The sequence below is a fragment of the Saccopteryx bilineata genome, chromosome 9 (assembly GCF_036850765.1).
Source record: "Saccopteryx bilineata isolate mSacBil1 chromosome 9, mSacBil1_pri_phased_curated, whole genome shotgun sequence".
Lineage (NCBI taxonomy): Eukaryota > Metazoa > Chordata > Mammalia > Chiroptera > Emballonuridae > Saccopteryx > Saccopteryx bilineata.
Window position 1 is genome coordinate 74,792,115 of NC_089498.1, and position 16,916 is coordinate 74,809,030.

A 16,916-nucleotide genomic window follows, 5' to 3' on the forward strand; every position below is an offset into this window, starting at 1 on the left:
TACAAGATGGTGTGGCTTCTTTCAAGTAACATGTTTTTTAGGTTTATTCACATTGTAGCATCAATCAGTATATCATTTTATTGCCAAATAATATTCCATTGTACATATATATATATATATCACAATTTTTTTAAAGAAAAACACATTTTATTTATTTTTAAATTTTATTTATTGATTTTAGAGAGAGGAGAAAGAGAGAGTAAGGGGAAGGGAAGTACGGGAAGCATCAACTCGTAGTAGTTGCTTTTAATGTGTGCCTTGACCAGGAAGTCCAGGGTTTCAAACCAGCAAACTCAGTCTTCCAGGTCAATGCTTTATCCATTGAGCTACCACAGTTTAGGCAATAGCACAATTTCTTTAACCATTCATCCAATGAAGGATATCTGGGTTGTTTCCATCTAGTGCTACAATGCATATTCATGTACAGATATTTGTTTGACTATCTGCTTTCAATTATTTTGGGTATATACCTTAGAAATAAATCTTATGGTCTCAGAAGGCTAAATGATTAAGTCCTACCAATATTTGACTGCAACCTCATAAAAAAAGCCTGAACCAGAACCATCTAGCTAAACTGCTCCCAAATTCATTATTCTCAGAAAGCATGGGAGACAAGAAATGATTATTGTTTTAAGGCATTAAGCTTTGAATCTGTTAGCAATAAAAACCCAATGTAGTCAAATATATTTATTAAAGATATTTCTGCTAGTCTGTGGCTTATAATTATTTTGACAATCTGAAGTTTTAAATTTTCATGCAGTCTACTTATCAATTCTTTCCTTTTTGGTTGTTGCTTTCTACACACTAACAGATTTTTGCCTATCTCCAGTCCATAAAAACATTCTCCTATTTTCTTTTAGAAAACTTACAGTTATAATTTTACAGTTAGGTCTATGATCCATTTCAAGTCAATTTCGTGAATAGTGACATAAGGGGTAAGGTTTATTTTTAAAAAATATGGACATTCAGTTGTTTTTAACCCATTTGTTAAAAATCAATTTACTATGTAAGTATGCACCCATTCTTCTATGATATTTTTTGAGTAGCCCATTTTCTTTTGAAGGTCTTTCAATTATTAGCAAAGTGTATGACTGTTTTTCAAAGTATAAACAAATATGGAATTATTTAAATGGTATTTTAAAAGGCAGTTTGAAAGACTGCATGAGAGCCACTTGGGGTCATGGTTTGTGCCTACCCACCTCCACTATTAGGACAATTATAAAGTCTACACAGATAATAAAGATGTCACTAAACAGACCTTTAATTGTATATTAATTGAAATTTCTATTGGGGCATATCTCCATAGGGGTTATATTATAATGACACTTTACAATGCTAATTCAATTAGTGTGATTTTAAGTGGGATATGTCTATATATACAATACCCAGTCCTCTAAAGGAGAAAATGTTTCTGTTTGTGTGGCTATATATGAGATTTCTGCTATACAGAGCAGACAGGGAGCAAGAGAGGCCAAAAGAATGTCAAATTGCTGTATATAAAAAAAATTGAAGAAGACATCTGGAAGGAACAATATAAAAGAAAAAAGGACCGTAGAGAAATGAACAAAAATGGAGGAGCCATGACCAGAGAGGAATAGAAAGTATTAAAGTCAGACAAAATTGAGGAAAGAAAAAGCATGTGTGTGTATGTTATGCACACATTTGAAAGAACAGAAAATGTGTGTACTCTGCAGTAGCTCCTTAAAAATGAGAAAGATGTTTAAAGAGAATTTTAAAATTAGCCATGTGTTGTGATGTGTCTTGTCCAATACAATCTTCTAACTCCTTATGAAAGGGTTTATATTGCTCTTTCATGCTCCTGGAATTGGGGTTGGGGTACAAGGTGAAAGGGAGAAAAGTTACATGTATGCTTTCCAAGGTATCCACTTGTCAAACAGTGGTTCAGGTGTATTTAGGATTATATAGGGGTGGGCAAAAGAAGGTTAATAATAATAATAATAAATATAATAATTAATAAATAATAATACAAAAACAAACTGTTTTGCATACATACTCACAACTATAAACCTTACTTTTGTCAATCCCTGCACATCTAATTTACAAACTCTAAAAATTTATGAGTTTTTGAGTATCTACAACTCCAAGACAATTCTTATGAATTTTTAAAAAGATTTTTTAAGACTTTATTTATTCATTTTAGAGAGGAGAGAAAGAGAGAAGGAGGAAGGAGCAAGAAGCATCAATTCCCCATATGTGCCTGACCAGGCAAGACCAGGGTTTAGAACCGGCGACCTTAGCGTTCTAGGTCAACGCTTTATCCACTCTGCCACCACAGGTCAGGCGATTCTTATGAAATTAGAGACATATAAATTATAAACACCAAACAGTCATAAAAGCAAATTTAATCCCCCAAATTATTTAAAGCTAGGAGGAGAATCAAATAAGTACGTCAAAACTTGGGAAGAGCCTGACCAGGTGGTGGCACAGTGGATAGAGCGTCGGATTGGGATGTGGAGGATGCAGGTTCGAGACCCTGAGCTTGAGGGCGAGCTCATCTGGTTTGAGCAAGGCTCGCCAGCTTAAGCCCAAGGTCGCTGGCTTGAGCAAGGGGTCACTCGGTCTGCTGTAGCCCCCCGGTCAAGGCACATATGAGAAATCAATTAATGAACAACTAAGGAACCATAACGAAGAACTGATGTTTCTCATCGCTCTCCCTTCCTGTCTGTCTGTCCCTCTCTGTCCTTCTCTCTGACTTTCTCTCTCTCTAAATTAAAAAAAAAAGAAAAAACCTGGGAAGAAATGGGAGTTACTAGAAAATCAATTTTTAGACTATGCTGTATTGTATGGTTGCTTTTTAGCTGGTCTTTTCAAAGGCCTGACTATACCATAAATTATACTCAAATCAATTAACCATGCCACATAGGGAATCTGTGAAAATACCAATAATTGAGTTTGATAATGAATAAATTTTTTAAAGTCTTAAAGCACTGGGACTGGGAATTACAGATATGATTCGAACTCCTTATTACTCACTGTGTTTAAACAGTGAATCCTAACTCTTTTAGGGTTGATCAAAATAGGGGCAAAATTTTTGCCTTCTAGGATTCATCTGGGTGAAACCAAAGGGAAAAATCATACATAGGAGTTTAATTTCAATCTCAATTCTATGGTTCAAAATAAACATTTTCTATCAAATAGAAGTTGATGGGCTATGACAATAGATGCTACCACGTCATCTAGAACCTCAAAGTATCCATTACAGTAAATATAATAACACACCTTTACTACTTAAGAGGCCATCTTTTAAGAGACTGAAATATTAACATTTAATATTAACATTTCTCTATATTGCTGAAAAAAAATTGTCTAACTCCCTTAAGAAATACTTTAAGTTGTACTTCAAAGACAAATAAATGATAATATGCTTCTTCTAGAAAATACAATTTTAATTTTTGCATGTCATTTACAATGATAAACAGTATATCTACTTAAGGCTGAGCTTGGGGCAGGGAGGACTAGAGTATTAGAAAGAGAAAATTCGGCAGTTTTCCCATGCAATTAATCCTCATACATCATTATTAGTTGGTACACAGATAGATGCCAAAGCCTTAATAAGAAATTGATCTTAAACAATCACACTATTCCAAATCAAAAAGAAAATGTTACACAGTTAAAATGTGTTACTCTTCTTTCCCCATCTACCTTCTTTGCAGAAGGTAGAATTTGGGGATAAGTCATATAAAAATTAATGTGAGGTGTTTCTAATTTGGAGTAGTTTATTATTTCTTCTTTTTCTGACTCCAGAGTTTCCAATCTTTTCATACATAATACTGCATTTGAGGCAAACAAACATAAATTACTGTGCAACAAAGTGTGGAAGGTGAATGCTTAAGATACTATAAACTTCACTCTGCCAGAAAGCCATTCTCTTTTCAGTCCCAATTCTAACCACTTTTGCTCTGAGAACTATTCCAAATACCTAGAATGCAAATGTTTTTCCATTTCATTAACTACATGGCTATATAGAAAATGGATACAAATGAAGATGCTTAAAATAACAGTGGCAGAAGCTCTGATTAAAGCAATGATAAAAATTCAAAAGTCTACTGCAACGGCATGAACTTTAAGGAAATGATACTTTATTGAAATAGTTTATTTCAGTTCTCAGTATCTGATATGGTATTATAAAAATCCTAAAAGGGAAAATCACCAATTCTACCACATTGCGCCTGCACACTTGCTTCAGAGTGTGCATATGCTTTCTCTGGGTGAAAGAATCGATGTTTTACCATTCTAGGTACCTAAAAATCAATTTTGAACTTTGGCCACTCAAATCAATCAGTGCTCAAAGAACTGACCTGAGCTCAGCAGCTGTCTTGACTCTAGTCACATGGTTTATAAAAGGCTTCCCCATTACTTCAGTACAAATTTTGAAAAACAATCTCAGTACAAATTTTGAAAAATGTGTTAATATAGTATTTCACCTTCCCACATTTGGAAGAAATTATTACAAAAATGCATCATAAGAATAAAAATAAAAAAGTTTCACTCTGAGGATCACCACTCACACTGATTTATACTGTTCTAGAGAAATTATTACCCCCCAGGAACCCATTAGATGAAGAATTTTGAAATCATTTTGAACGCCACTGACCATTAAGACGTATCAAGAATTTAAAAATTATAGTTTGCATATCTGTGGTAGCACTGTGCTAAGTAAGCACTTGCAGGGTCTTTTTCAGTCCTTACTGCAATTCTGTGAGGTAGGTGACACTACCATCAGCACTTTACAGGTGAGAAAACTAAAGCTTAGCAAAATTAAATAAGCCCACGGTGACAATGCTATAAAGTGGCAGGACAGCTTATGGTCTGACTACAGAACCCAAGCCATGAACCATTACATGTTATAGTGTATCAAATACATGCAAATATACCAGGTATCTACACTGTTTGCAATTTCTGAAATTATTAATGGAGACTGAGTATTTTTGGAGTATAACAGTCTACTATTGTAAAATATTAACCTTGAGGCTTAGCTTGTATCACCTCAGTTATCATGAAGAGAAAGTTCAGCTAAAGGTAGACACACATCATATTTTTACGTCACACATCATATTTTTACGTCTTGACTTGTTCAAATGCATATTCTAATCATTTTCCAAATAAGTATCAGTTTAAGAATGTAAAGCCTCTTTATACTCGTAATGAACAAATCTTAAATTATCTGTAATTGGAGAAGCTTTTTATTTTAGTTTAAAACTTTAAAAAATGCATCATGGCAAAGACAAATACGCAAAGCAAGAACTCTCCTCGCACATTCTCTGCAACCAAAGCACATCAGTAGATGTTTAGGCTGAGGACCCATTTTTACCAGAACAGGGGTAATGAACTGTTTTGAGCAGCTTTCATATAATTTTATTTGTGTAACCTTAAAACATGCTAGAGTTTCTGCTAAAATAAGAACAAGGAAGTTAATTTGGAACCAAGTCCTCTCACGTCAAAGTAAATTTCAAATCTTGTTTCATGACGAAAAGCTAAACATGAAAGTGTTAAAAATATAATGGTTATTCATGTTCATGCTTTCAAATCAACAATAATAAATCAAATGAATTCAGTTGACCCCTGAAATTAAAACACAACAAAATCTAAACTAAAAATGTAATTAAAAACATCATAAAAGAAGTCTGAATATTTGGGACAACCAAGTAAATTATACTCTTCTTAGGAGCTCTTAATGATATTATTTCTTTTTTTCAACCTGAATACTCAAACACATGGGTTAAACAACAGACTTTAGTTAGTGGTGGAACTCAGAGACTGGAAAGAGACATTATGCATACTCCTTGCAGCAGGAGAGTATTTGACATCATTCAAAGCTGCATCTGAAGATGCACTCTCTATGCTAACAGAAAAACAAAATGAATCCAGCCTTCCCACAGGCAATAGGAATTTAGCATGCAAAGGACAAATCCCTGTAAGGAAGCAAGCAAGAAAGTCCTCTTCTATAAAGTAACTGCTCCTTGACCTTTAGAAGCGTAAAGGATTTATACTGCTGCCTCCAAAATGACTGACGTTTATAGAAGCCAAAGGAAATAAACAATTCCCTCACTACTTGTTCTAAGATAAAAGTTCATCTTTTTTTTTTCCCCATTTTTCCAAAGCTGAAAATGGGGAAGCAGTCAGACTGACTCCCACATGCGCCCAACCGGGATCCACCCGGCATGCCCACCAGGGGGTGATGTTCTGAGCATCGCTCTGTTGCATCCAGAGCCATTCTAGCGCCTGAGGCAGAGGCCACAGAGCCATCCCCAGCGCCCGGGCCATCTTTGCTCCAATGGCACCTCGACTGCGGGAGGGGAAGAGAGAGACAGAGAGGAAGGAGAGGGGGAGGGGTGGAGAAGCAGATGGGCGCTTCTCCTGTGTGCCCTGGCCGGAAATTGAACCCGGGACCCCTGCACGCCAGGCCAATGCTCTACCGCTGAGCCAACTGGCCAGGGCCTAGTTCATCATTTTTAATAAATAAAGCTTATTAGCAAGATATCCTTAAGAATATAGTAAAACTTGATTTTGAATCCTTGATTAACTAAGAATATTACTTTTTAAAAATTATTTTATTTATTTATTCATTTTAGAGAAGAGGGGGGGGGGAGAGAAGGGGGGAGGAGCAGGAAGCATCAACTCCCATATGCCTTGACCAGGCAAGCCCAGGGTTTTGAACCGGCGACCTCAGCATTCCAGGTCAACGCTTAATTCACTGTGCCACCAGAGGTCAGGCTAAGAATATTACTTTCAATAGTTAAAGTTTAAAGAAGACTGGTGTTCTTTCACCAACTATGGTAAACTTACTCAATGCTGCAGATTCAAGAGACTTCCAAGAACTTACCAATTTCTACCCCTTTTTTTCTTCTCACTTTCCAGAAAGAGAACCTATCTAAAACAAGTCATTTTAGACCTTTAAGCTTAGTTTAAATCATACAATGATCAAGTATTTAGCTGCTCCTACAAACTGCTCTACTGTAATGAGAGAACAGGAAGTGGCTTTCCTCAATCACTGGTGTTAGCCTCTCATCTGATTTACGCTCCTTAACACTATGGTTGTGCCAAAGCTATTCTAAATAGAATCTCTGGGATTAGAAACATTGATAATGGGATTATCAATAAATTATTTTGACATAATTATTTAAGTATTTGTTGGTTTGCTTCACAATGAAGTCAAAGGCAAAGATAAGACAATCTATTACACCAATAATAGGCTGAGTGGTTTGGGGTCTGGAATGAAACTACTAAAAATATATCCCATTTTAAGAACAAGGAAGCACATGAAAAATGTTCTATAAAAAATAAAGAGCACTGTGTGATCTTCATTAGTTATAGCAATAATTATTTTATACAAGATATTCTAATTTAGTTTAGTGTATATTTTTATTAAAAAATGCAAGAGTAATTTTTAATGAATAAGTTTTAATACTTTATAAGCAATAATTAAAAAGTCTAAGCCTCAAAGATTAATTTAAAAAGCACTTATGTGTGTCCCTGAATTTCTCTGTCAGCCTACCATCTATATATTATTTTTTCATGATTTTCTCCATATATTTGCTAGCTTTTGCAAGTTAAAGTTGTTGATTAGCTCCAAAAAGCAAAATAGTGAAGTCTGGATGTTTTGTTTTCCCTTAGGCCATTTTGAGTAAAGTGCAACTAAGCAAATGCTTATCTGTATTTATTATGTAAGAAATTTCGAAAGGAAAAAAAAACTATTAATTTTGCACTTGAAGATACTATTATAGTTAATTAGGAACATGGCATCCCAACTAAGACTTATTTAAATGACCCAATTAACTGAATATTCCTCATATAATATAGTGATTAGAACAGTCTGTTGACCTTTTGTGTGGTACATAATGTTAAAACTTCCTTTTAAAAAAGACCAGCCAAATTTTCCTGTCTTGGTGTTTTTATAAGTAGGAGTTATAAATATTTTAAGCTTTTATAGTTGTAAGTCTATACTGTGGAATGAACCTTATAAAGTTTATTACAATAAATTTAAACAATTTTACAAGGAACACAACAATTTTTAAAACCCTGCCTTTTAAATTATGCTAGGTACTATATTCTCAAGAACTTGTGCAGTGTGTGAACTGTCATATTAAACACTGTATTAATTTAAAGTGACAGGAATGAAATCATTCTGCTGGGAGGAGGGAAAGGACATGGGCATGCATTGAACTGAACCTTTGTCCCTGAAGCATTACTATGTATTTTGGAATATTAATTTAAAGCACATGCTGTCAGTACCTGCCAGAAATCCTGATCAGAAGATGAGAAAAAGAAAAAAAAATTAACATTGTTTCATTATATGAACAAAAATTCCCAAACTGAATATAAATAAATATCACAAAATATTATAACATATAAAGGACCAATTAAGATCTGTAATAAAATCACTGAACACCTGCAAATAGAAAATGCAGACTAAACAGATACATTTTCTATATTATCTGCTAAGTACCATAAAACAGAAGACAAACCCCAACAAATCAATCTAATCTTCCCCAAATGAAACATACAACTGCAGAAAAACTTTATATTATAACAAGAAAACACCCAAATAATTACCTATATCTTAAAAAAAAGGAAAAACAAACATTTCATTTTTTCCATGGGTAGTCAAGCATTTCTTTAAGGTTTTCCATTAGAGTGTCTCACAATCACTTCATGGATATAATATTTCATAACTTCATGGCAAATTCATTGCTTTACCATCCATATTAACATATAGGCAGCCAAACTCGAATGAGTCCACAAAATTACTAATTACTGTAAGGATGAGTTCAGACCTCCTGTAAATTATGTTGCATTAAATAAAGTACTATTCACATGGCACCTTGGAGATCCGATGAAGCAGTTTAGATTATCTAATTTAGCTCAGTAGCACTCCAAAATATCTTCAAATATTATATGATTTTAAAGAGTTTTTTTTCCTAACAAATAAATCTTCACTGGCTATGAAATACAATTTTACCTGAACTTATTATACTTCTCAAACCAAGCTTAGTAGCATGATAAAAATTCTTGACTAAAAAATATTTGCTTTTAGCAATTTACAAGCCTAAAGCTAACATTGACGGGCCAGGAATGAAATGAGTAACTGTGAACATGGGACAGCTCAGATATGAGAAATTAAACTAGAGGTCTCTCTTCAGTTCATGGCCTAACTATTTAATCCCAGCCAAGTGCTCATTACAGAGATAGAACAAGTTAACATTTTACACTCAGTCTAACAAGGAAGGAAAGAACCATGGAGAGAGTAATTATACACAGGGTATGCTATTCTGTAGCACTCCATACAAACCAAGAAAGAAGGTAATATTTATGATAGCTAATGCCTTCATAAATTGAGTAAAATGCCCAAAGACATGCAAAAGAGCTGTAGTTTGTAGAGCCAGGTACTCTACCTATTGTTCTGATTTTGCTGAGAAGGTAACTGACACTGAGAAAGGTTAAGTGGTCTTTTGCCCAAGGTTACTCATCAAGCATGTGGCAAAGTCCGTATCTGAACACAAGACAGGATTGCCTATTTCCAAAGTCACACTATTTTCTTCCTGTACTATTTATTATACACTAAGAAGTTCAGCAATCCATAATGTATTTTTAATTCTTAATTCTAGCAATAATTTACACATAGTTGTCAAATACTGAGATTCTTGAAATGGAAATCCCTTAGAAAATATTTCAGATACCAAAGCCAGATTTTCTTAGGGCTGTGGTGTGAATCAAAGAACTAAAATTACTAATTTGTAAGAAGAGAAAAAATGATGAAATAGTTTTAAAATTAAGACTTTGGATGAGAACAAAGGAAGATGAAAAAATTGAGATTAAAAATAAAGAAAAAAAAATAAAAGAAAGTTGTAGCAGGTATCAAAGGATTTCTTGAAATGCTGAGTCAGTTCCTGCGCTCACTTTGGTAATGTAATTACATTTTAAACTTTTGCTCATCTAAAGACTGATTATAATGAGTAGCCCCATTCAAATAATGATACATTTAACACACAACCAATCAATATTTGAAAGAGCAGATAGTTTAGTTTGTAGCAGTAACATTATTTTCTCTACTATCTTGATTAAAATGAGCCAATTTTTTTCAAATAATAGATGACAGTGTTCACTTTAAAGAGTGACAGATTTTTTGGGGGTAAAAAAGTATTTTTCAAAATGCCAATTGGTATTCATGGCATATGAGAAAATAATGGAGTAAATAACAGAATAAGAGTCAAGTTGAAATTCTGATTTCTACATTCAGGTATTAAACTTTGTATTCCTCTTTCTTTCTTTAAAAATGAAACAATATGTGGTTCTTCAGTTTAATTATGGGTTTCCAACTCTATATTATCAAAGCAGAAAAATTAACTTCAACAGTCTTATCAAAAAGAAGGTGAAAGAACAAAGTTTTATTTTTTGTACGAACAACATTAAGGTAGTATAATATAGTAACTATCGGGAAAGAGAAATTTCTATTTACAAAGAAATCATATAAACAAATAGGTTAGAGATGAAAGATGGTACAGCATAGTGTTTAAAATGGTGAACTCTGGAGCCAGACTACCAGTTGGGAATCCTATGCTACCACTTACTAGCTGTCTTAGTAAAAACAAAAAAGGGTTAAGTTACTTAACTTTTATGTTAACTTCTTAGCTGTAAAATGGTAAAAACAGTAAGCTATCTAAAAGAGTAGTTGTATAGATTAAATGAGTTATGTGTAAGCACTTAGAACAGTGCTTGACACAAATACTCAAAAAGCCTCAACTCTTCTTTTTTCATATTATTATTATTATTAGCAATAATAATTACCTCAAGAGGCAAAGAGAGTCAAGCATTTACTTGGAGATCTTACTTTAAACTGGAATAATAAAACACTGATGACAATGAGTTTTTTAAATAAGTTTTTAAAAACAATTTTTTTAAAGGGCTAAATCATTATCCCTAAAATAATATGTGACTCTGAAATAACTGTAAAGAACTTTAGGCTTCAAGAAATTGAAATAATTTATGCATTCTCTTGGAATCTGTTATAGTTTTATTAAAGCAAGAATTTATTATAAAAGAAAGAACACAAGTGATATACTCTACTTTAAAGATGGATTTGATAGGGCAAATGAAAAACATGGATCAAAAAAACATGGGTAAGAACAATAAAATTCTACCCACATATATTCATATTAATCAACAGAAAAACCTAAATAAATATATTTATTCATCAAGAGTTTAGACTTGACTGGTTTCAAGTCTTTGGAAGCTAAAGGAGGGAGAGATGCACCTAATTCACAATACAGAATTCATAAGAATATCATAACCTGCTATATAAATTTGAGCAGAATTAAAGCAGTTCAAATAAAAGTAAAGATTTAACAAATTCTGTCCCATAAGAATTTCAATCCAGCTTTCCCTAATTTGTATTTTCTTGATCTGTAATATATTTCACTCTTAGAAGACAGGAAATCCTTTACATAACTTCTATATATGTCAAGAAGTAATACTAGTCTTGACCTTATTCTGTGCTCATATTTTATTTGTGATGTGAAGTAGATAATCACAACTTGAATAAAGCACTACAAGGGAAATGTATGTCCATACTTCCCTTGGGGAGATAAGATTTACCCCTCAGGGGAATGGCATTTTAAAGTTCATTTATACTGCTCACAAAAATTAGGGGTATTTCAAAATGAATATGAAGCTATAAAATATCCCCTAATTTTTGTGAGCAGTGTATTAACATTTAAAAAATAACTCTTAGTTAAGTAAGCAATTAAAAGCACTCAGTTATAGTAAAACTGATATTTAACTATGGCTTCCATCCTTTTCTTTTTGCTGACCATCTTTTCTGTTGTAAACACTGTACTTAGCATTTCCCTTTCTAGCTTTTAATCATAAGTTTATTTCTTTTACCTAAATGTGCACAATTTTCATTTTAATGTGATATACAGTGTTACCCTGTTCCATGTGAACAAATACACAAATATTCTGGCATGTGTCATAAAGGAGATGGAAATAAAACACTTGTTACTTCTTTCAAACTGAAGCAATTCTAAGCATTATTTGCAATAATTACAAATACTGAATAAACGCAACCTGGCGACATCATTGCTGAAATGTTCAGGAGAGCTTGCGGGGAAAGGGAACTTGTAAGAAGAATAAAAAATTTATTTTCTGAAAAAGAAATACATGGTGCAATGACAATAATGAGCAATTAGTTTCAATGAGCAATTACTTGTTACTTGAAACAAAGAGTGTGAACTTTAAAGATTTTAGAGGGGAAAAGAGGATTACACCAAAACTCTGGAATATTGCTATTCTTAGCTTAAGAAACAATTTTATCTAGATTGTGAAGTTTTTCTACTGTAACTTTAAAAAACCCACAGTAGTATCTGATATGAATAGAAATAAAAAATACAAAACAAAACGATCTTTGGTATGCTGAGAAAAAAAGGAGAGGTAAAAGAATCCAAGAAAGGAAGGGTATAAACCACACCCATAAAAGACAGCAACTAAGTGATTGAATGAGAGAACTATTTGACAATTATGGAATATAAAGGCTCCATTTAGAAATTACACTTAGTTTCACAGACTAATTATGAGATGATAAAAATTTAAACCCAGAAAAATATAGCTTTTATTAAATAATCCAAAATTCATGAAATAACTGTATTAATAAGTCACAAGAAAATGCATGAACATTGCTTATTACTGGGTGGGAGGGCTGTTTTTTTAAATCTATGACATATATCACTAAAACAAAAAGCCAGACCATATTTTATACTACCATCTGTACAATAGTACTAATATGTGATTTATACTGATTTTTTCAAATATCCCTTAACATAATTCAGTTTTGAGATTTAAAAAAATTTTAAACCTAAGAGTGAATATTTTATTTCTTTTTTTTCTTAAATTCAGTGAGAGGAGGGGAGGCAGAGATAGATTCCTGCATGTGCTGTAACTGGGATCCACCCAGCAAGCCCCCTAGGGAGCAATACTCTGCCCATCTGGGGTGTTGCTCTGTCGCTCAGCAACCAAGCTCTTCTTAGTGCCTGAGGTGAGGGCCATGGAGCCATCCTCAGCGCCTGGGGCCAACTCACTCCAATCGAGCCATGGCTGCAGAAGAGAGAGAGAGAGAGAGAGAGAGAGAGAGAGAGAGGGAGAGAGGGAGAGAAAGATAGATAGATAGATAGATAGATAGATAGATAGATAGATAGAGAAGCAAGAGTGGGAGGGATGGAAAAGCAGATGGTTGCTTCTCCTGTGTGCCCTGACTGGGAATCAAACTCGGGAAATCCATATGCCAGGCTGATGTTCTACTACTGAGCTAACTGGCCAGGGCCCAGAGTGAATATTTTTTAAAATATCACTTCTCTACAAAATACATTATTTTAATCCTTTTAAATGAGAGGAGGGGAGATAAGACTCCTGCATGCATCCCCAACCTGGATCCACTTGGCAACCCCCGTCTGCTGCCAATGCTTGAATCAACCAAACTATCTTCAGCACTCAAGGCTGATGCTCAAACCAACTGAGCCACTGGCAGTGAGAGGAGAAGAGAGAGAGAAGGGAAAAAGGGAGGGGAAGAGAAGCAGGTGGTCACTTCTCATGTGTGCCCTGACCAAGGATCAAACCCAAGATGTTTCCTGCCAGGCCGACGCTCTATCCACTGAGCCAGCTGGCAAGGGTCACTACAAAATATACTGCTAACAAAAATTAGGGGGTATTTTATAGCTTCATATTCATTTTGAAATAGCCCTTATTTTTTGTGAGCAGTATATATTCTTAAAACCAAAGGCCATTGACTATAGCTTCCTTATACACGTCCTGCATTAGTAGTTTTGAAATGCATAAATAATGCAAGTGCCAAAAATAATGTATTTTATGACTTTTGTAGAAAGGAAATTGCCAGTATCCTTAGAGTAAGGCTATACAGTATTAACATAAAGTAGTAATGGGCTCTGGAAGGATCCTCCCCAAAATTCAAAAGCTGCTTAATCAAATTCAGCTTCACTATCAGTTGAAACCACAATGTTTCACTTCCTTAAAATTTTTTTTTAATTTATTGATTTGAGAGAGAGAGAGGGGGGGGGGAAGGGAAAAGAAACATTGGTTTGTTGTTCCATTTATTTATGCAATCATTGGCTACTTCTTGTATGTGCTCTGACTGGGGATATAGCCCGCAACCTTGGTGTATCCAGATGACAGTAATCAACTAAGCTACCCGGCCAGGGTCTCATTTACTTAAGGCAATTTTCTAGTCAAACAGAATAGGAGAAAAGGGGATAGATATTAAAACAAGAAATAACTATCCAATTATTTGTCAATATTATTGGACCATTCTTTTCTACTTTGCTTCTGGAGATTGTACAAAATTCAAGTATGAATGAGAAAAGACCCCAGGAAAATGATCCTAGTTCTAAACTTGTTCTTGCTTTCAATGACAATAAAGGCAATAAAATAAGCTAGTGTTTCTTAATGGTCAAATGATAGACTTTATTAAATGGTGTGTTAAAAGTTAAAACAATGAATACTCGTATTGATCAATGTTACCCCATTAAATTTAATTTCTAAAAAGAAAATTTAGAACAATGGGGGATAACAGAACAAGAGTCAATATTCTTTCTCTAAGTAGTTCATAACTAGTTTATCTTCCAAGTTAAAAAACAAAAAGAGAAAACTATCCATTTAAAAATCAAAGCAAGTTTAAAAGGAAATTCCTCTAGGCGTTAGATTTCTACTAAAGTTCTGGCCATATGAATCTGTTTTTTCAACAGTTCAATAATTGTTTTAGGTCTTATATACTCTAGAAATTGCAACTTAAAAATTAAGATTCCTTGATTAAGACTACAAAAGAGTCATGAAGGCCCCAAAGGAAAATAATAAGATTGATAATTGAATAAGAGTTGACCCTTATAGTTACCAACTAAAAAGTCTTTTATATATGGCAAAACCCCCTGGAAAAAAAACTTTTAAACTGATTAAACACAATGAATTTTGTGCTCTTAATTATATTAAGGCTTAAAACAGTATCAAGACTACTTTCTTAGGTTTCATCTGAAATAAAAGACAATTCATAAAGACATAAACTAGAGATGAACTCAGTTTAAAAATCCTATTTAGGAAGTAAAAAATACCTTAAGAATATATTTGATGGAAATTATAACAGGATTTAAATAAAGAACCTGACAAAGGCATTACATACACATATCATAACACGATGAAAGGGAAATCTGCGTGTTTTTGCTAAAGCACAAGCTGGTTAGCTCAGTCTCTGGCTCAATTCTACACCTCCTTATATGAGTCTCCCATTCCTCTATTTTCCTTCAAACAAATCATACTTTCAAACATAATACATTAATATACCGAAATCTTGCCTTTCCTACTTTAGTTTCAGAATTTATGCTTTGTTGCACAGATATTTGCAATTATAATCTGGTAGTCTGCCTTCCAAAGACAGAAGCACTGACTGCTGTTTTAAGTCTCCACATCAAGGTAGAAACTCAAATGCTTTAAATGTTTTATTGCATTTTACTCTTGCTATTTTATAAAAATAAATGGATATCAGTAAAAGGCAAGTGACAAAAATGATAAGAAATGTAGAGCTCATAAATTTAATACAACTGAAACAAAGGAGGGAGCTCATCAGTCTTGCCAAAAGCTGCAATCTTTAGCATCAAGTGAACTGGTCCAAACAAGAAAAAATTAAAAAGCATGTATGAAACATGAGTTATCAGTAGAGATTCTCTAAAAATAAAAATTTCCTTTATAATACGCAAATTTGCTGTTCAGCTTGCAGATATTCAACTTCCTTCTGTGTTTTCAGGTTTATATAGATACATACAACAATAGAGAACTGAATTCTCATGGTACAAATGTTCAGTAACCAAAAAAAGTGATCTGTTAAATTGATTTTGCTATAAGATATCACTGATTTAGTGAGTCATACCTCCAAGGAATATGTGACTGACCAGTTTATTTTTCCCAAGTCATTAAACATTTACTGGTCACCTCCTGTGTGCCAAGCATATGTCGGACTCTGAGGTAAAACGGGCCCAACTTGCTACAGGCTTTAAAATGAGACCCTGACATCAGTGTCTGCAAATCACCCCTGACGTGGATCCAGTACTTTGTCATACATAAAGCTGGGACAGCAAGGCTCAGAGGAAGCATGCGGCTATCCCAAAGCAGAGCCAGCACTTTGGTCACCTAACAGCAAGTTCAATGCCCTTTCTTTTGGATCACTGTTTCTTTTAGATTATGTGACTTTAAAAAGAGGGTATTCATGGATAGGGGCACTGTGCCACCTGAATGGTAAAGGTAACTTTTAGGCTGGAAACCTTGGCTGAGAAGTCTCAACTCTTAAGACAGCCACTCATTCTTTCCACCTACGCAAAAGACCTTAGCACCATACATTCACCTTACCAGTAAATGGAGTTTATGTAATGACTGGCACATTCCTGCCAGGTCCGTTTCTACGAACCCTGACCTCTACCCATCTAGATTCTCTTTTGTGAGCCTGCCTTTTCCAGCCACTTCATCATTTTCCTTCTGATTTCCTTCACTTTAGGCTTTGTAGAGCCATTCCTGGCTCTTTCTTCTTTCTTCCTCCACTTTAAAATTGACCTTTTACTTTTCTTTCTGACCCTGTGTAATGTGTTCTTTCTCTTTTTGGAGAATTCAGCCTGAAAGGGAAAAACATGTTTAACTAACTGCTTTGATATAATAAAATTGAAAGTTTCATTTTCTACACTTAAGAATGATTTATTAAGGCATAAAATAAAGAATTAAAAGTAAGTATATATAATGTAAACATGTAAATTTGGGGTGGCCTTCATAATTATTATAAAAGCACTATTAAGGACTTTCCTAATTTTCTAGTTAAGATTACTGCTATATACTACCAAAATCTGAGGAAGGTCAAA

The 16,916-nt window shown here is 34.0% G+C and overlaps 1 protein-coding gene across 4 annotated transcripts in view; it reads right to left on the bottom strand.

Moving 5' to 3' along the window:
* MICU1 (mitochondrial calcium uptake 1) overlaps positions 1-16,916 on the bottom strand; it is a 265,614-nt gene that overhangs the window by 155,001 nt on the left and 93,697 nt on the right. The window contains exon 6 of one of the 4 annotated variants that reach the window (XM_066243016.1): positions 16,515-16,676. The exons of the other annotated variants lie outside the window; for them this stretch is intronic. Within the exon in view, the coding sequence (XP_066099113.1) occupies positions 16,515-16,676 (162 nt within the window). The remainder of the gene's footprint in view (positions 1-16,514; positions 16,677-16,916) is intronic. 4 annotated transcript variants of the gene reach the window in all.